The sequence below is a fragment of the Acartia tonsa genome, chromosome 9, assembly GCF_053477335.1.
Source record: "Acartia tonsa isolate MP-2025a chromosome 9, ASM5347733v1, whole genome shotgun sequence".
Lineage (NCBI taxonomy): Eukaryota > Metazoa > Arthropoda > Copepoda > Calanoida > Acartiidae > Acartia > Acartia tonsa.
In genome coordinates this window covers 32,541,058-32,562,027 of record NC_137268.1, presented here as the reverse complement: position 1 = coordinate 32,562,027, position 20,970 = coordinate 32,541,058, and the positions used below count along the sequence as shown (strand labels likewise).

The window sequence follows — 20,970 nt, the reverse complement described above, 5'->3', positions numbered from 1 at the left end:
AACTTGCGACTTAAGTAGTACATTGCTACGCGACTTTTTTAAAGTTCGAAATGCGCATGCGCTCAAGGAATTTTACCGTGTTTTTTTTATTTTCGTCTTATATTTTTGTTTTAATCACGAAAAATATTCTTTTTTCAATTGATTTTTTAAAAATAGAATGAAAACAAGATTTTCCCAAAAATGAACTTTTCAGTATTATTTCGTCGACTTAGTTATTAACGACAAAAAAAGTCGGATTGTTTTCCTTAAAAGCAGACAGAAATAAATAATTTTTGTCCAGATAAATATTTTAAGGGACAAATCAATTAGACTTCATTTTTATGCTTAAAATTAACGGCATTTTAGATTTTTACTACATTTTCTAATTTTCAAATAATTTTTTGTTTGAAATTGAATATTGAAATTCTCAATTATTTGTATTCTATAAAAATGCGCGAAAATTATTTTGAAAATCTGGCAACATGTTTGTTATGTATACTTTGGAAGATTTCTGTCTGTTTTTACTTTTAATAATTCTTACAATTTAATAACAGTACGGTTAAATTTGTATTATATTATCATGTACTACCAGTAGAATGGTTCAACCGAGCCAAGGTGGAGCTTAAACATGTCATCGGTAAAAAGTAAGTTACTCTTTACAATATATTGACCCGTTAAAAATAATTAATTATGCAATACATGTTTTTTATTAACTTTCTCTAAGCTGTTGAATGCACAAAATTCTTATTTTCAAAATATTCACGTAGATTATTATTTCCCTTTTGTAAAGCGTCAGCTAGTGCAAAAGGTGTTCATATAATGTAGTAAATAAAATTCTATTAAAAATAGTTTTAAATGACAATATATGTTTTGAATTTTACTGTTGAAACTTATTGTTTATTTAAATGATTATAATCTAATTTAATTTTTTTAGTTTCAACATAACAATAGATATTTTTGTTGTTTTGATAAAATATATATAAAATAAGAAAGAGGGAGCGTGGGGGGGTCAAAGGGGAAGTGTTTTGACAACATGAAAATGATATATCCTAGTAATAAAAGTATGTACATACGTGAAAATAACAAAGTATAAAATGCTGTAAGTAGTGTTACCTACAAGCTAGTGTGAATAGATAGATAGATCCTCTCTTGTTTTAATAAGAGGGTAAAGTGATAGGAAGATATAACTAATTACCTCTACACTGAAAGTCCAACTAAAGATGACATGATTATTAACGTCAGTTTGTTAGTTAATATTGTCTTTAATAGAAGTTATTATATTGTGATATATAAAAGTTATTCTTTTTATCCAAGTAAGTTATTTATGTCTTCTTATATTAAATTTTTGATATTTTTGTTTTGTTTTACATCGTTACTAGGTATTGGCTTTGGAGGGGTGAAGGGTGTATAACACTCCCTCAGTATTTTATTTATTTTGAAAAATTACTATTTAAAAATTTAACGAAATTTTTTTTATTGTGAAGGTATTCAATTCCACGGAAAATAGCTTGAAACCACCACGGGATTAATATAAGTATATCTCCCGAAAAGTATAACCTAATCGATTGAGCTGTTGGCGCGAACTTGAGCTTTAACCAGGCGGACAGACCTCAAACATATTATTATATATACAGATATACGGAAGCTGTAATATTTCCCTAAACTTATATAAATTTTTATATTTCGAAAATTGCTTTTTTGGGTACTTTTTTAGTACAGCTTCGTATAGGTTTTTGGGGTTTATGACCCTTCTCCCCTTCCCCTAATTAAGTCTAAGAGTGAATCTATGTTAACTAAGCTTTGTATGAATAAAGGGAAGTTTAAATTTATAAAATCCCAGTAATAAGACGTTGGCTTCAAAACTGGGAATTTTATAGAGTTTTGATATAATATAAAAAAAGGGGCAATTTTGTTAAATCATTGTTACGGATGAAGATCAATTTATCGTCAATTTTCTTATCTCTTAAGATCCCTGTTATAAACACCATTTGATTTGTAAGTGGGGGGGGGGGGGGGGGGGGGGGATAATTAACCACGAATTATAAAATAAGAAAAAAAGTTCTACACCCTTTATTTTTTACATTTCCTTTATACTGATTTTAATTGTGTGTAAATGTTTGGGCGGCGGGGGGGGGGGGGGGGTTATGACGAGGTGAATAAACTAATGACCTAAAATTACACTAACGTGCAGTTTTATGTGCATTTCACGACGGTTTCTTGTTTGTAGTAAGGAAACGTGATTTTCTAAAAGAAAATAAACCCGAGTATAGGTTCAATTAATTCTGAGAGTAAACACTTCTCACCACCCCCTCACCTCTCAACCCTCGAGAGAGTAGAGCCATTCACAATTATAATATTTGATTTTAGTTTAATCTTGACTTTCTACCATAAAGGAATAATATTATTTATTTTTATTAATATTGAAAGTTTTCATATTTCTTTTTTTTTGGTGAGTACGTATTCAGAAATATTAACAAAATTGAAAAAAGGGGTAGTTGCACTAAGTGCATTTAAACTTGAATTTAGTGAACTGCATATTTTTGTCTGTTCAATACTTTAAACTACATTTATAGGACATATATTTTTAAAAAATTTAATTTTTTATAATATACCTACCTATTCAGTTATAAATCTTTCTTAACCCAATTTAAAAGAAAAAAGTCTACTTTATCATTCCGAAATATATTTCAAGTAAAAAATACTCATTATCAATTATCAATATAAAAAGAAAATATTTATACAACTTATATAGTTGTCCTGTTTTCACAAAAACAGCATGAAGACTTATTTGGTGGTGCTTAATTGATTGACATTTATTGCAATATATCTCTTTAGTAACATAGCAAAGCTGCTTTGCGGAGCCGTTTGATTTTGGTGCGGTTCCGGCTCTGCGGAGTCGCAAGTGAAAACAACGGCTTCGGCTCCGACCTAAAAACCAAGAAAAAATTAACATATTTTTATTTGCCAAGTCTATTTTTGACTTTTGAAGGTTTTAAGAGTTCAATTTTTGATAAAATTGGACTTGAAAAACTTAAAAGGGGCGTTTGCACACGACACAACAGAGTAACCCAATTAAAATTAATAAAAAATATCTGTTTTTAGATAACCTGGAGCCGGAGCCGTTTTTTAACGACAATTACGGCTCCGGCTCCACAACGCTGTAGCAAAGAATTAAAAAACTTTGTATTTTTCTTTTAATTTATTCTTCTAATGTTTACGATCGTATTCTTAGTATTTATTAGCGGCTGCACCCCAATCCTTTAATGACTTAACCCGGTGTAAAGTAAAGGGAGTTAGACCCACCCCCCTCCACCCCAACTTTGACAATTTTTTCAGATGTATTGACCCCCCCCCCCCCCTCCTTAAAAGAATTTAAACTGATAAGTAAAAATATTTCAACATGTGCACAAATTAAAAAAAAAATCTAGGTAACATTTTTAAACAGAACAAAATACTGCTAAATATTAATGGTGAAATAAGGTTTTAGATTTCTAAAATAATTTTTAACTTTGAAATTTTTCGTAGGCATTGAAACAGGTGGCTGCACCGCCCTGGATGATTTAGACGAAATAACGAAGGTTTGTGACCAACTACTTGCTGAGCAAAAGTCAAAGAAACATAAATTAGATTCTGATCATCTTACACATAAAGAAAAAAGTAAGTTATTACACTAAAATTTTACAAAATTAGTGACAATAATAACAAACAGTAACAAACTTAGAGCATTTTAATTAAAAAGTTATACCTACCTAGTATTTTTGTTGTTATATTATAGACTAATGATTTCAAGTACTCAATTTTTAATTTTCATTTCAATTCACAATAAAAAAAGTTTTGTTAATATATCAATGATGTATCGGAGTGTCCCATAGTGTAGTGGTTAGCGCACTACGCTGTGGTTGAGAGAAACCGAGTTCAAGTCCCCACATAGACTTTGCACTTGGTTGACAAATGCTGTCGCAATTTGTCAGAATATGATCAAGCAACCTTCCTTAAGATGCCCTAGGGTTGTAAGGTGGGAGATTTGTAGGAAGTTAGGATTCTACAAATCAAGCAGCTCTAACCATGCTTTCCCTCATCCATGCTCCTCGTATGAGAGTGCCATTAATTAGGGTGGCTTAATATGGAACACCTGCCAAAACTCTAGGCCAGGGTGATGTAATAATTGAGTAGCTTCCACGAGAATTGCGGGTCAGCTTGTAATGTATAGAATACAATCAGCTGTGCGCGAAGCTTACCAATCTAAGATTGGCCAAAGGATTCTCACTTCCAGTCTCAATGTGCATCTGAGTCCTAACTTCAGAGAATCATGGCTACAACAACAACAACATCAATGATGTATCAATTTAGGTGAAAAATGTACCAAGCGTGAAAATGTAACACGAGAAAATTCATCATCACACAGTCAATCTCCCCCTCAAGAATTTCCAGTATCACCCCCATCACCTAGAACACCCCCCTCAGAACACATATCATCACTACCTACATCGCCCAGCCACTCTCACCACCCACCTACAGAAACTGTTCCACTTACAACTGTAAGTTCTCCGCAACCATTTGACTCCTCCGCCGCGCAAACAAACAAGTCATCGCCGCCGCACTCATCCGCACAGGAGAACACCTGTAGTCACCCCGGATTCGAACCCGCGGACAAGAAGCTTACACAACCGGTTGAAACCTGTGATTTAATACAATCTAGTCAAGGTATGTTCTTCTCCTTAGATTTTCTTCCTTATTTTTTTGAAGATTTTTTGGGGTCGAATGATACCTATCTAGTTTTATTCCAATCGTAAATATTGTTATCTCAGAATATTCGGGGATCCAAACTGATAAGACAATGGTCTATGAATTGATATGAATCCCTAATGATGATACATAAAATTATACCTATTGTAGAATAAAAGTAGCGGTTGAAACGTTTGGACACTCAACTTAATAAACCAACCAATCAATATTCACATAGATAATTTACCATCATATTTTCATTTTAAAAGGAGAAGAAGAGCCGCAGTTTGATTCTAGTGTAGATATGAAAACATGGCTAAACTCTTCTGTCAGAGTTCTTATAGAACATTTAAATAGGTAATAGATAGATAGATTGATAGATAGATAGGTATTTAGTTTGATTCTAGTGTAGATATGAAAACATGGCTAAACTCTTCTGTCAGAGTTCTTATAGAACATTTAAATAGGTAATAGATAGATAGATAGGTAGGTATTTAGTTTGATTCTAGTGTAGATATGAAAACACAGTTTCGTTTCTCTTTTGTTTAGAGGGTTATTTTGTCTGATTGAACATCTATTAATAATAAATCTATTGATTAAGCTCAGCTTTAATGCAAAATAATGTATAGCAACGTATTACAGGCAATTTTCCTCGAATATTAATATAAAAATCACAAAATTAATACCAATTTTGTTAGCCCCGGCCTATGTCCTTTCTGGTCTAAAAAAACTGGTTTTAATCTTTAATTTTTTTATTTCTATATCCGCGGAAAGCTGTCTATAATACGATGCGATAAATAACTATTAACTATCTTTCTTCTTATCTAGGTATGGAGTTTGTGTTGTAGACAATTTTCTAGGGGAAGAAAAGGGAAGCAAATTGTTGGACGAAATATGGAGAATGCAAAAACGTGAATATTTTGTGGTAAGTTTTAAACAACAAAAAAAAATACTTTTTAAAAGTGTACCTACCTAAGTAGCTACTCCATATATGAAATTTCTGGACGTTCATTCTTTCGCATTCTTATGCATTTATTTAAAGTTCGTTTATTTGGCCATTTGATGAGTTTCTCTTATTTTTTTCAGGGATCTAAAGGTATAAGACAATGGCTGATAAATTGATTCACATCCCCGATGATGACACACACTTATGTAGAATAGAATTAGTGGTTTAAAGTGAAAATTTGAATACTCGACAAACCAACTAAACATAATTCAGTAACAGTCTTCAAAGTTGTTAAGCCAACGAACATGTAAACGGTATAATAAATCTTTATGGACTAGTGTAATAAACAGCCCATTGTCCCTTTTGTCTCTCTGTTTTTATACTTTTATTTTTTTTCAGGATGGACAAGTAATGTCAGGAGGCGGACAGATAGAGCCAACAATTAGAAGTGATAAAATCACGTGGACAGACGGCTTCGCTCCTTTGAACTGTCCCTACTTAAGATACTGTGTTAGGGTAAGCTTTAGTTATAATTTATACTAACTAGAAGCCTCTAAGGTATTAAAGTTTGAGGGGGGGGGGAGACACCCAACTAATTTAAATGCGAGTTTTAAAAAGAAAAAGTACTAAAACTTTATGGAGGGGTAATTGTTTATAGGTGGGTGGAGAATGAGATACCCCCCCCCCAAAAAAAAAAAAAAAATTTTTACAAACCTTCTCTGGATACATAAAAAACTTCACTGTATAGAAGAACCATACCGGTTCAGCGGTTAGCTAGATTCTTCGTTACAGACAAAAAAAAACGTACTACTTTATGTTATATCCATAGACACAGTGTTTCGCCCTTTTAGGGCTAATCAGTATGGCTCAATTCCATCAGAGTTAATTTTGCACGTGGTAGGGCTTGAACCGAAAACCCTTAGATTACCAGGCCAACACCCTACCCATTGCGCCATTACCCCATGACGAGTAAGGAATGAAATTTCGACCAGAGAGCTCAACCAACTTATGATTAGTTGGGGGCCTTGCACTTTATGTTATAGGATATATCTTTTTATCTGAGTTACTTAAAATTTAAAAATTGGGGCTTAAAAGATTTTTGCATTTAACTTCAAAACTATAGTTCTTTGTAAAATATTCCTGGAATCGATTCTTAACAAATGGTTGTGTAAGACGGGAGATGGGTAAGTACTTTGGATATTTGTACAACTAATATCCAAAGCTTCTTTGTGGAGAGAGCCATTATTTACGGTGACTTTAAAGGGACACCTGCCATACTCAGGAAATTATGAGAAGCTCTCATGACTTAGCGGGTCAAGTCATATTGCTGGCCCTAGTGGCTGTACAGAAGTGTCTACAACCTGCTCCATGATGACGACTTAAGTCCTAACACTAATAAACTATGTGTAAACAATCAATCTACACTTGTGTATGTAGGCTATACTATATAATATTTATTTCAGTTATTAGACTCAATTGTGTTACGGGCCAATAGAATAAAGAATAACGGCGAGCTTGGAAAATACAGGTAAATAGTTTTTATTCTCGTATTCATTCGAATCCGATTAATATTTCGTTGGATTAGAACCGGTTCTCATCCATACGAGAAAATTATGTCTAGCATCTTATTATATCCAGTTTTCTAAGAATATAAAAATTTACAATCATAAGATTAAAACCAGTTTTTTTAGCCCGTGCCTTCGGCATCTCGGGGCTAAAAAACTGGTTTTATCTTATAATTGTACATTTTATATCCGCGGAAAGCTGTTTAAAATACAATGCAAGAAATTACTATTTCCTTATTTGGAAAGTAGACAAACTTAACCTTGAAATATTGGGTACAAGGCAGGGATTCTAAGTGATAAGACAATGGCCGATAAATTGATATAAATTCCCAAGATGATACACAAAGTAACTCCTTCTGAAATTACAATTACTGGTTGAAACGTTTAAACACTCAACTTATTGGACCAACTAATCGAAATACAGTAAAAGTCCTAAAAGTTGTTAAACCGACGGAGAATAAAACTTTATCATAAAACTCTGGGGACTAGTGTAATAAACAGCCCTCTCTCTTTCTCTGCTATCAAATACTATATTATTTTAGACTGACAGGAAGAACTTCAATAATGTGTGCTTGTTATCCAGGCGGGGGCTCCAGATATGGTAAGTCATTACCTACACTTAGATAGATAGATAATGATATCTATACCAGGAGCTACGCCCTTAAGAAAGGGGGTTAGGGGTTAGTCATCTACCGTCTATTTTCAAAATTACGTTTTCTTTTGGGATGGTAGTGGTACCCACGATCAAAATCGTCATAAATCTTTCCTGGACCCGGAAGAACCTACATTGTGAAAGGAGAACCACATCAGAAAGACACTCTGGTACTTTTATATTAGGATTAAGTAATTAAGATATTTTTCATTTAAATTGAAATAATGCTACTTGAATTGATACTTCAACGTTTAGAAGGAGAACACAAAGATACAAATTTATTTAGCTAACACATTCTTATATTATAGTTTTAGTTTAACAATTCTTTGATTGCATGACCTTTATGGGATGTTCTTATTTAGTGAAACATGTTGACAATCCGAACAAGGATGGAAGAGTGGTGACTGCCATCTATTATCTCAACAAACACTGGGACTCAAGGGTAAGATATTACTTTGGAGTAGCATTGCTGTTCTGGTTGTATCTAGTATGTAATACTCGTTGGTTATTATTTATTTACGCTAAATGGTAAACAGCGATCTTACTGGATAAGGCAATAGATGATGAATTAGTGTTCCCCGATTTTGATGAATAATTGACCAATTATGTAGATATAAAATTGTTTGTTGGAAATATCACAATATTATATTTTTACAGACCAATCATAATTCAATCTAGATTCACATAATTTTGAAGCCAACGAATAAAGATCCTAGATGTTAGGAGCGCTGCCGCTAGAATAAAAAAATTAAACTAGCCTAATATTAAAATCGTGATTTTTTTAAAGGCAAAATTGAAGAAATATATAAATAAACTTTCCATAAAACCTTAGTTTCATATAATGGTGTACCTTCACTTCTGCTCAGTGTTTAATATTTGCAAATAGAAAACCCTATAAGCTTATACATAAGTAATAGGATGTCTTTGTGTGTGTTTGTCTATGTAATGTTATCTCTAAAACCGCTGATAAAGCTTTAACAGGCCAAAGAAAGGCCATCTTAGGTGTGGGTACCTCCTCATACCAAGAAGAATATTATAATAATATACCTACTAGAAAAAGTACACCCCTAGCCCCTTCCCCCCTTGAAAGAAAAAATATTCCTCTTTACCTAAGACTTAAATTTAAAAGGTCCTCCTCTCTCCCATTCCCTCTACTGCCCCTCTAGGCCTCTAGTGGCGTAGCCGCTAGAAGCAAATAAATTAGAGAAATAGATGAATGTATACTAGTTGAAAGACATGATATTTTCAATTACAAAATTTTAATTCCAAATAATTAAAAATTTTATTTGCTATCTATCATAACAAACGTGATATTTCAAATTAAAACTAAGTTTCAAATTAAAGGGAGGGTGGATCTATTTAGAGATCCCGTAAATTTAAGTGTTTATTTAGAATGTATAAGTGGCTCAACACGTAGCGCATCCGCTCGTCGTCGGGAAGGTGTTAGGTTCGAATCTCGGTCCGACACCGCATCATAACTAAAGACGTTAAAAATGGTTCCCACTGCTACTATGTCAGATGCGCAATGTAAATAGTTAGAGTGGGGGGAATGCCTTGGCCCAAAACAGGCGCAACTCGTTACCATGCACAGTTAGGACTTCTCAGACAAATCTACTGTACCACGGGTATGAGGCGAAGGACCAAGAGTCTGGCCTTGAGTTGACAAGTTGACTGTTGTTCAGTCTAGGTGCAACTCACCCATACGACATTAGCATTAGAATGTATAAGAGAAGTTCAATTGGAATAAATATCGAAATTTTTTTTTGACCGCTGAAATACCGCAATTTGTTTAAATATTTCCCCAAATCAAACGCTTTGAAATGTCGAAAATGGGGAGGGGGTCGCCCTCAACTTTTAATTTTAGTTTTATTAAGAAAAAGTTAAAAAATGTAAGGGGGATTTCCCGTAGGAGGGTGTTGGAACCCTACCTCAAAATAGTTAAAAATCTTCTCTGGACCTATAAGAAGCTTTACTGTAAAGAAGAACCATATCTCTCCAGTGGTTAGGGATATTTTAGTGTTTCCTACTGCTGCTATGTCAGGTGCTCGACATAAATACTAAATAGTAAGAGCAGAGGGAATGCCTTGCCTCAAAACAGACGTAGCTCACAATTCAGAGATAGGACATATAAACAAAAGTCGTGCTATCTTTAGACTACTTATTTATGCAGATAAAAGCTTTTAAGATACTTAAAAATGGTCTAATTATTTGATTTATCTGTGGAAAAAAATAACATATAGACATTACTAATATAAGAGAAGCTACGAGTCAAGCTTTAATAACATTTGAAATGTTATTTACGCAGATCGATCACAAAGTAGTACGTGAGATTTTAAAGAATAACATTACCAAACGATAACTTTGTACATCGAGACAAATTTTTGTGCATTATTAGTATAAAATGTACACTATAATTGTACTTTATTGACAGCAAAACTTTTGTACATAATAGGTTTGCTTTTACGTACGCTCTATTATACTTTTACATATGAATTTGAACATGTTTAAATCGTCCTATCGATTTGAAACCATATTATTAATATCAGTAAACAAGTACGGCATATTTAAGCCAGTTTTACACAAAAAAATATGATTTAGTATACTACTATTCGCTTCTTAAAATAATGATATTTTGGACGATTAGGCACAATATTATAAGCGTAGCATCTCTATACAGGACGTCCAATTCCTTATGATTTTTATTAATATAATTATTAGTTATTAAAGAGCAACTATATTTATTACCGTTCGTTTGTCCGACTGCAATTGTTTATTGAGCTGTGTTTATGTGTTGATATTCTTGAATATCCTATTATTTAAAGTGGTAAGTTTTTTTCTTCCTCCGTTTAGATATCGCTTACCACTGAACCAATTAACAATTCTTCAGCACTCTCCCCATACCTTCAAAAAGGACTCTGTATGCTATATAGGAGTGCATCACTATTTAGTAATTTCTATAATATTATTGAATAACCTTAAATAGTTATTTTTCAATAATCACGTAGATATTTCCAGTTTTTATTTGTTGTTTTTAAATGATAAACATAAACAAATATATTGCAAATTTTTCATATTTATGTTTGTATAATTTTTTGCCGGTTTTGCTTGCTACCCAATATATATATTTTTTTAAAATTACACTAGCGGTTGCGTCCCTAGCATCTTAAGAGCTCTTTCAGTTGAGAAAGCAAAAAAGCCTTAAAACCACCCCAAGATTTAAATACAAATATTAAACAGCCCAAAACTTTTCATAAAATGGAAAACACAATCGGATTATCATTTTTCAACTTTACATAATAGGATAATATACAGACATTTAAAAAAAATCTTTTCCTTTTACATAATCACACAATGATGACAAAATTCATAAAAAATAATAAAAGCTCCAAAAATAACTACTACTGATGAGCCCTAAAAGGGCGAAACACTGTGTCTATGGATATACTTATATATAATAGACATTTTAATCTCTGAAATTACAAAATAGCAATTTATTCATTTGTTGCTCAGTGGGATAACCTATAACATTATAAATATTATTAAGAAAATCACGTAAACTTTAACAGTCGCACAAATAAATATTTAATATCACATTTCCCCCACATCGTTATTGACTGACAGACAGAAAAAGTGAACTATAATGTAGCTTTGCTACTAAAAATTCCCAGAAAGATATGTCATAATGTTCAGAAAATTTTATAAATAATGATTTTCTAGTTTTAAAAATATCACGTTCAATAATTTCATACTAAAGATTAATTTTATGAAACAAGAGTGAAGAAAACTAATAGTAAAGAGCTATTCCATCATTTTAATAAAAATCATACTTTTTTTCTTTTTGTCTGTAGCTTAATATTACGAAAGTCACTAAACCGATTGGTTTCTCCATTCCAGGGAAGCTTTACATAGTTTCTTGGATGGTTTTAGGCTATTTTTCTGCCTTTTTCGAATACAAAATTCCTGTATGCCAGGGGCGCATTCGCTAGTAATATATATAACACTAGCGGCTACGCCCCTAGAAGCCTCTAGGGGCACTTAATTTAGAAGTGGGAAAAGTCGACCTCATCCCATTTTAAATTTGAGTTTCAAAAGAGTAAAAAATAATTTGGGGGGAAGGGGGTGAACACACCCTCCCCAAAAATAGTTTTAAACCTTCCCAGGACCTATAAGAAGCTTCGCTGTAAAGGAGAACAATATCGGTTTAGCGGTTAGCGAGATCCTTCGGGACAGACAAAAAACGCTTACTACTTTATATAATAGGATTAGAAAATATTAGAAAAAGTATGTTAAGTTTTGTCTGGTATAGGTTATTACTACTTATTAGGTTTATCAATGAGGGAGGGGACATTGGACTGTGAATTAAACTGGTACCCAAAGTTTTATAACTGCATTATCTTATCTTAAACTTTATGTACTTATATTGAATTTCCATCAGTTGATTCCAAACTATTTGTGTCAATACTTTTTAAAAGCGAAGCTTTTCTATAATTAGGGTCGGTCCGTCCGTCCGAGATAGATAGCTTTTATTCGTTAATTTAGGCATGTAAGAATTGTCATATCGATTTCAAACTTTGCATGATGATTCCTGTAGTAGTTAGGTACGATTTAGAAAGCGTAGCAACTCTATAATCATTACCAGAATGTCCGTACGTCCATTTTAAACATGTTGATTTTTCTAATTTTTTAACAGCAAATTTTTATGTGATCTAAGGGGGGGGGGAAGTTTTGCCACTTTCGCTTACTCCATGATTATTGGGCTAGGTATTAAAGTTAGACTATAGGTTATTTGGGATAAAAGTTTACTTTTGGGCAGTAGCTCACGTATTTTTAATCATTTTTTGGATAACCCCACCCCCTAGCCCCCCGGGGCTCAAAAACCCCCTAAAAATGAACCTAACCTTAATTTTCTCAGGAACAATTTGACCAATTGAGATGATTTTTTAAACTTAAGCTTTTATGCTTGTAAACTAACTTCTAGTTTAGAAGTCACCCCCCTGCCTCCAACCCCTAGCCCTCCGGGGCTCCAAAAAACCCTAAAAATGAACCTAACCTTAATTTTCTCAGGAACCATTTGACCAATAGAGATGATTTTTTAAACTTAAGCTTTTATGCTTAAAAACTAACTTCTAGTTTAGAAGTCACCCCCCTGCCGCCAACCCCCAGCCCTCCGGGGCTCCAAAAAACCCTAAAAATGAACCTAACCTTAATTTTCTCAGGAACCATTTGACCAATAGACATGATTTTTTAAACTTAAGCTTTTATGCTTAAAAACTAACTTTTAGTTAAGAAGTCACCCCCCTGCCACCAACCCTTAGTCCTCCGGGGCTCCAAAAAACCTAAATATGAACCTAACCTTAATTTTCTCAGGAACCATTTGACCAATAGAGATGATTTTTAAAACTTAAGCTTTTATGCTTATAAACTAACTTCTAGTTTAGAAGTCATCCCCCTGCCGCCAACCCCTAGCCCTCCGGGGCTCCAAAAAAACCCCTAAAAATGTACCTAACCTTAATTTTCTCAGGAACCACTTGACTAATAGAGATGATTTCTTAAACTTAAGCTTTTATGGTTATAAACTAACTTTAAGTTTAGAAGACGCCCCCTGCCACCAACCTCTAGCCCCCCGAGGCTCAAAAAACCTAAAAATGAACCTAACCTTAATTAAAATTTCTTATTTGAAGAGTTAGAGGTACATTTATTAAACCAAATATGCTTATTTTTGGATGTTATTGACATATTTGCTGAAAAAATTAGAATCGGCCTCCAGGTTCAGGTGCTGCAGGCCTCCAGGTCCACTCTGGAGACAGGTAAAATTAAAATTTCTTATTTGAAGAGTTAGAGGTACACTTATTAAAACAAATATGCATCTTTTTGGATGTTATTGACATATCTGCTGAAAAAATTAGAATCCAGGTTCAGGTGCTGCAGGCCTCCAGGTCCCCTCTGGAGACAGGTAAAAATTAAAATTTCTTATTTGAAGAGTTAGAGGTACACTTATTAAAACAAATATGCTACTTTTTGGATTTTATTGACATATCTGATGAAAAAATTAGAATCGGCCTCCAGGTTCAGGTGCTGCAGGCCTCCAGGTCCACTCTCGACACTCAGGTGAAAATTAAAATTTCTGATTTGAAGAGTTAGAGGTACACTTATTTAACCAAATATTCTTCTTTTTGGATGTTGTTGACATATCTGCTGAAAAAATTAAAATCGGCCTCCAGGTGGACACTGGATAGGTAAAAATAAATTTTCTTATTTGGAGAGTTAGAGGTTAACTTATAAAACAAACTATGCATTGTTTTTGATGTTAATAACATACTTGAAGATAAAATTTTAATCGGCCTCCAAGTTCAGGTGCTGCAGGCCTCCAGTTCAACTCTAGACATGAAAAAATTTAGATTCTTAATTTAAGAGTTAGAGGTCAATTCACAAGAAAATAAGCATCTTGTTGGATAATATTACCATATTTAAAGAAAAAATAAAATCGGCCTCCAGGTACTGCAGTGGCTTTTTAGGGGTATTTTCAGACATTTTCGCTGTTTTTTTCTCAGTTTTTAAAAACATGTTAGGTATCATATTCATTGATACTTTTTGATATGGACACTTTTACCTGCGTCTTGGTGACCGCTGGTTGCAGCTGGCCAGGTGAATATCTGAACTTGGAGCCAAATTAATATTTTTTTCCAGAAATAGTAATAACAGCCAAAAGATCCATATTTTGTTTTATAAGTTGCCCTCTAACTCTTCAAATAAGAAATTTTAATTTTTACTTGTCTCAGGAGTGGACCTGGAGACCTGCAGCACCTGAACTTAGAGGCCAATTTAAATTTTATCTTCAAGTATGTTATTAACATCAAAAACAATGCATAGATTGTTTTATAAGTTAACCTTTAACTCTCCAAATAAGAAATTTTATTTTTACCTATCTAGTGTCCACCTGGAGGCCTGTAGGACCCGAACCTGGAGGCCGATTTAAAATTTTTTCAGCAAATATGTCAATAACAACAAAAGAAGCATGTTTGGTTAAATAAGTGTACCTCTAACTCTTCAAATAAGAAATTTTAATTTTCACCTGTCGAGAGTGGACCTGGAGGCCTGCAGCACCTGAAGCTGGAGGCCGATTCTAATTTTTTCATCAGATATGTCAATAAAATCCAAAAAGTAGCATATTTGTTTTAATAAGTGTACCTCTAACTCTTCAAATAAGAAATTTTAATTTTTACCTGTCTCCATAGGGGACCTGGAGGCCGATTCTCATTTTTTCAGCGGATATGTCAATAACATCCAAAAAGATGCATATTTGTTTTAATAAGTGTACCTCTAACTCTTCAAATAAGAAATTTTAATTTTACCTGTCTCCAGAGTGGACCTGGAGGCCTGCAGCACCTGAACCTGGAGGCCGATTCTAATTTTTTCAGCAAATATGTCAATAACATCCAAAAATAAGCATATTTGGTTTAATAAATGTACCTCTAACTCTTCAAATAAGAAATTTTAATTAAGGTTAGGTTCATTTTTAGGGTTTTTTTGAGCCCCGGGGGGCTAGAGGTTGGCGGCAGGGGGATGACTTCTAAACTAGAAGTTAGTTTATAAGCATAAAGGCTTAAGTTTTTAAAATCATCTCTATTGGTCAAATGGTTCCTGAGAAAATTAAGGTTAGGTTCATATTTAGGGTTTTTTGGAGCCCCGGAGTCCTAGGAGTTGGCGGCAGGGGGTTGACTTCTAAACTAGAAGTTAGTTTATAAGCATAAAAGCTTAAGTTTTTAAAATCATCTCTATTGGTCAAATGGTTCCTGAGAAAATTAAGGTTAGGTTCATATTTAGGGTTTTTTGGAGCCCCGGAGTCCTAGGAGTTGGCGGCAGGGGGTTGACTTCTAAACTAGAAGTTAGTTTATAAGCATAAAAGCTTAAGTTTAAAAAATCATGTCTATTGGTCAAATGGTTTCTGAGAAATTAAGGTTAGGTTCATTTTTAGGGTTTTTTGGAGCCCCGGAGGGCTAGGTGTTGGCGGCAGGGGGGTGACTTCTAAATTAGAAGTTAGTTTTTAAGCATAAAAGCTTAAGTTTAAAAAATCATCTATATTGGTCAAATGGTTCCTGAGAAAATTAAGGTTAGGTTCATTTTTAGGTTTTTTTGGAGCCCCGGAGGGTTAGGGGATGGCGGCAGGGGGGTGACTTCTAAACTAGAAGTTAGTTTATAAGCATAAAAGCTTAAGTTTAAAAAATCATCTCAATTGGTCAAATTGTTCCTGAGAAAATTAAGGTTAGGTTCATTTTTAGGGGGTTTTTGAGCCCCGGGGGGCTAGGGGGTGGGGTTATCCAAAAAATGATTAAAAATACGTGAGCTACTACCCAAAAGTAAACTTTTATCCCAAAAACCTATATTCTAACTTTAATACCTAGCCCAATAATCACGGAGTAAGCGAAAGTGGCAAAACTTTCCCCCCCCTTATCCGTTTGATCTGATTTTTGGTATATTGATTCCTGGGACAACAAAGAACAATATTTTAAGCGAAGCAACTCTATAATCAAATCCTAAAAATGTAAGTATGTCCATAAACTCAATAAACATTAGCCTGTATCAAGAAGTTTTTCAACAAATTTACTTACAATTTTGCTTCGACTCTTATACTTTTATATTCTGATAATTCAGTTTAGACACTATACTAGTGTTAATGTCCGTTTGTCCTACCTTTTCAGTGCTTCGCTTTTATGGATGTTGTCATCCTTGTTAACTAATAATTTAATCTACAGAAGTTGTAATTTTGGTTATCATCCTAGGAGATTTATATAAATTTATTTTTCATTGTCTTATCCCTTAAGTCGTTGGTTGTAAATTATTATGTTTCCTAAGTTTTGTTAACACAATCTCGAATTCGTTGACTTAAACAATTTTTTGGGGCATTATAATTGGGTTGTACATACCTTCAGTGTTCAAACTTTTCCACCCATATTTTGATCAATATACATATATTATATAAGTTAATTTTTTTATTTTTTAAGGTTGATGGTGGAAGTTTGAAAATTTACTCACAAGTCAATAAAGGAAAAGTCATACAGGTATACTTAGTTATTTATCGCATCGTATTATAGACAGCTATCCGCGGATATAAAATGAAAAAATAAGATTAAAATCAGTTTGGTTGGTCCGGAGGGACCGAAGGCCCTGAATAACAAAACTAGTATCAATTTTATGATTTTTATTTTAATATTTATAGAAATTTGGCTGTAATACATGATTTTTCAGTATAGCCCAGAACCGGTTTTGATCCAGCGGTTATTTGTCGGTTTTGAAGCCATACTAGAAAATAGTTTAAAATTTGGCGATCAAAAAGATTAAAACTGAAAAGATACACATTCTATAATATTAGTACACAAAAACTGTTTAAAGTGGACATTGGGCTGTTCATTACACTAGTCCCTAAAGTTTTATAAAAGCTTAACAAATTTGGGGACTTTTATTGAATTTTTAATGGTTAATTCATTTAGTTTAGTGTTCAAAGGTTTTAACCAATGATTGAAATCACAGAAGAGGCAATTTTGTGTATAATCATTGGGGATGTACATTAATTTATCGGTTTATATCCCCAATGTAATTGTCTATATATTTAGATTGACCCAGTGTTTGATAGAGTCGTATTTTTCTGGTCGGACGCCAGGAATCCACATGAAGTTTTACCCGCCAATAAACCAAGGTAGTGTAAAGAATTTACTTTCCAGTATGGCTTGGAAACCGCTTAATACACACTGGATCAGAACTGGTACTTAGCCGTACTGAGACATTATGTATAGGATCCTATTGCAGATATTTTTCCACGAATATTGAGATAAAAATCATAAAATGACAGTTTTGTTAGACCGGCACTTCGGCCCCTCTTAAAAATTTGCATTTAAAATCCGCGAAAAGCTGTCTTTAATACAATGCGATAAATAACTATTCTTGCTTTTAAGTTATACCTAATGTATTTAGATTTGCTGTGACAGTTTGGTACTTGGATGAGAAGGAGAAACAAGAACATCAGCGACGCACAAGAGCGGAATATCAACACTCCCAGGCTATTACGCGGGGCTCTAACTGTGATAATTTAAATCAATTAAAAGGTAAGGAATTTTTTTTGTAGTATAGCTACTATAAAACTGGAGTATTGCCTTGTAATTTATTGTACTTGCAAGATAGCCGCCTTTAAGCCTCAGGAAAATAAACTTTTGTATTTCAAAAAAAATGTCTAAACCAGATCCAAATATGGCAAACTCTCTTTCCAAAGTTTAAATTCAAGGCTTAGTCGCGGCTGCCGACCCCTGGTCTATATCCTTACAATAAAGTGGCAGAATCTCTACGTGTCTGTCTGTATGTCTGTACAGAAGGATCTTGCTAACCGCTAAACAACCGATTTGGTTCTTCTTTAGAGGGTAGCTTCTTATAGGTCCTGGGAAGATTAATATTTTGGAGGATGGTACCTCCACCCTTCCAAGAGAAATAAAAAAATGACTAACTAACTAAAGGCGAATATATATATATTTTTGGTAAACAGCTGATCTTAACATAGATTGAAAAAAAAAAAATATTTTACGTAGAGGCCTCGTGGGGGAGGGGGGGGAGTATAGCCGCTATACAGTGTCTCTGTGCAGTTTAAACTCTCTTTCAGTACCAGTACACAATCCTTCATCGTTAGACCACAAACTAATCAGAAAAAATTCTACCTAGACTTTCTATGTACACGAAAGGACAATTATTTTTTTATTGCCCAAAGGCACAGATTTTCAAAAATCTAATCCTGTTTAATTTTAGGTTGTAAGCGATGATAGGAAGATACACAATATTATTACGCCTACTCTGAAAGTCCTGAACAGGATGGAATCCCACACTGGTGACTGTGCTGGCATCCCGCGGATTGTGCCCCGGTGCTATGTTGGTTCCTTTAGTAATTTGTAACTGCAGAATTACAGAAGCAACACGTTCGAAAGAAAAAGTTCTGAAAAATTTAGTCATAGAATTGATGATGATTTATTTCCGCTGAATTTAAACCATACTAAAGCTACGATTAATATGTATTAATTTTATTTGCAAATAATACCTTTTTGAATTTGACCAAATATTTGCTATTTTTTCTTTTACTTTTTTTTATCTTTAGAAGCATAAATACTTCGTGAAATTAGGGTTAAATGCATTCTAACTCAAGAATTATACAAAATTTCATTGAAAAAACACAAACTTTCTGAGATATTAAGCTTTAGCAGCTTTTAAGGGTAATAAATTGAACAGGCTGTTGTTTTAATTTCTCTAGAATAAATAATTAATAGTCTTTAGTTTAGGGGTCAATAAAGATTGAGCTCATTGCTTTGTATGCCATTCTAAACTTGTCTCACTCTACAGAAAAGGTCGCATTAAAGTAAGCCTGCAAGAAAAAATTTTGCTTCTAGCTGACATAATTTAATATTGAAATTTCTATCATGAGCGCTGGAAAAATGTTAAAATTTTCATCTTCCTAAAATGTCATTTAAAAATGCCTACAACTTTTTTGTTATTGAAGCCGAAGGCTTTAAATTTGGGATATTGAGCCTACTTGTCGCAGTCTTAAAGCAGTTTTAGCGTTGTTTTTCTTGCAAGCTTCCTTAATTTGTAATTCTATGGTCTCGTATAGCTATAGGGAACTGGTTCCATTGGTATTTCACCCAAACGGGGTTTTCACTTACAAACTAAAATCAAGCCACTAGCAACTGCAGGGGCCTAAACGTTGTGTTACCCTAACCAATTGTGTGCATTCCCGTATGGATATAATACCACCATAAAAATCACATGCATAAAACTTTGGGGACTAAGTAAATTGCTGGCACAGATTAGCAGCTTCCAAACTTTTCAACCAATAATTTTAATTTAAAATTAATTTTTGTCATAAAACTTAGGAAAATTTATCATATAAGAATGATTTTATCTTTTATAACCTATCCTCAGTCCAAAGATAAAGCCTTTATTCACTGTTTACGCAAATGTGTCAAAACTTCTGCCCTCTTTATCTATCATTATTTTTCCCCTTAAGTTTCTTGGGGTATAGTCCCTTTCTTGGCAACGCCTCTTAAGGGGCGTTTGGTTGTATTTTTCAAATTAGTTTTTAAAGGTTATTTTTGGCTAGGTTGGGTTAGGTGATTGCCCAGGTGAGGTAATTGGCCCCCCGCAGCACAAACACAAAATACGACGAAACGCCTCTTAAGAGTCGTTGCCACGTAAGGGACTACCAGTTTCTTGTTACCCACGCGGAAAACCTTTGAAAAAATTTAAAAACTTCTTTGATTAAAAATACTTATTTTTGCAAATATTTTGAAATGAAATAAATGTTTATCTAATATAGATGTAGTTTTTATTCAAATTACTTATAAATGTAGAAATTGTCTTTTTTGACGTGATAAGTCATGTTGACATGCTGGAAAAGTCAAAAGTTGCGGTCTCAGGAGCCTTTTAAAGATTTCTGGAGACCTGGATGATTAGTACCTGCATGATCATACCTGGAACCTGAAATTAACTTGGAACACCTATATTTAATATGAGGATGTACTAATAAAGGAAATTTTATTATTTTAGTAACATGAAATGCTTTGTTTAAGTCAAAAAAAAGTATTTTTCCTTTTTACCTGGATGACCCTGTCTTGGGAACCTTAAAGTCATTTCAGACCATTCTTTCAAATGGTAACATCCTTTCTTTAACTCTGTATGTCTGTCCATCTGTCTGTTCTAATATTTTATGGTATTGAAAGTTTGTTTCTATTTTTATTCTTTTTTATGGATGTTGCCAACCTTATTTAATTTATATACTTTTTCGATATTTCAAGACAAAGTTGAATTTGAATATATATAATTTTATTTTATGAATATAAAATAATGTATAATAAAAGGTATAAAGGTACAAAACTATACAAATGATTACATAATTAACAAGGAGCAATATTAATCACATTTCACCACGGGTAATTGTCATTAAAATAATTAGGGTTGGCAATCCGGAATCCTCCCAATTTTTGGTCAATTTTTGAATCCGGAATCCGTTTTTTATTAGCGGATTCGGATTCTTAATTGTTAGGCTAAAATTAGCGTTTTTTCTTTCAACCCTC

At 33.5% G+C, this 20,970-nt stretch overlaps 1 protein-coding gene across 4 annotated transcripts; it reads left to right on the top strand.

Moving 5' to 3' along the window:
* Positions 1-277: 277 nt before the first annotated feature.
* On the top strand, positions 278-20,210 carry LOC145328795 (uncharacterized). 4 transcript variants are annotated; one of them, XM_080172666.1, is made up of 13 exons: positions 278-623; positions 3,505-3,636; positions 4,330-4,683; positions 4,974-5,061; positions 5,533-5,629; positions 6,050-6,166; positions 7,114-7,178; positions 7,758-7,816; positions 8,230-8,309; positions 16,870-16,926; positions 17,479-17,561; positions 17,837-17,967; positions 18,656-20,210. In XM_080172666.1, the coding sequence occupies exons 1-13, from the start codon at positions 608-610 to the stop codon at positions 18,667-18,669; spliced, it is 1,293 nt and encodes a 430-aa protein (XP_080028792.1). In that variant the 5' UTR covers positions 278-607; the 3' UTR covers positions 18,670-20,210. The 4 variants fall into 4 exon arrangements, with proteins under 4 accessions (XP_080028792.1, XP_080028791.1, XP_080028790.1 ...); XM_080172665.1 differs by having other exon boundaries at positions 468-623; positions 4,971-5,061; XM_080172664.1 differs by lacking the exon at positions 278-623 and adding an exon at positions 1,031-1,292.
* The last annotated feature ends 760 nt before the right edge of the window (positions 20,211-20,970 follow it).

What these genes read in the sequence shown, in the direction of transcription:
- LOC145328795 (XM_080172663.1), top strand. Translation starts at nt 1,205, where the DNA reads ATGATTATTAACGTCAGTTTGTTAGTTAATATTGTCTTTAATAGAAGT. An exon ending in TTTAATACAATCTAGTCAAG is followed by an intron (nt 4,684 to 4,970) that starts GTATGTTCTTCT and finishes TTTTCATTTTAA; the next exon opens with AAGGAGAAGAAGAGCCGCAG. An exon ending in AGGCGGGGGCTCCAGATATG is followed by an intron (nt 7,817 to 8,229) that starts GTAAGTCATTAC and finishes GTTCTTATTTAG; the next exon opens with TGAAACATGTTGACAATCCG.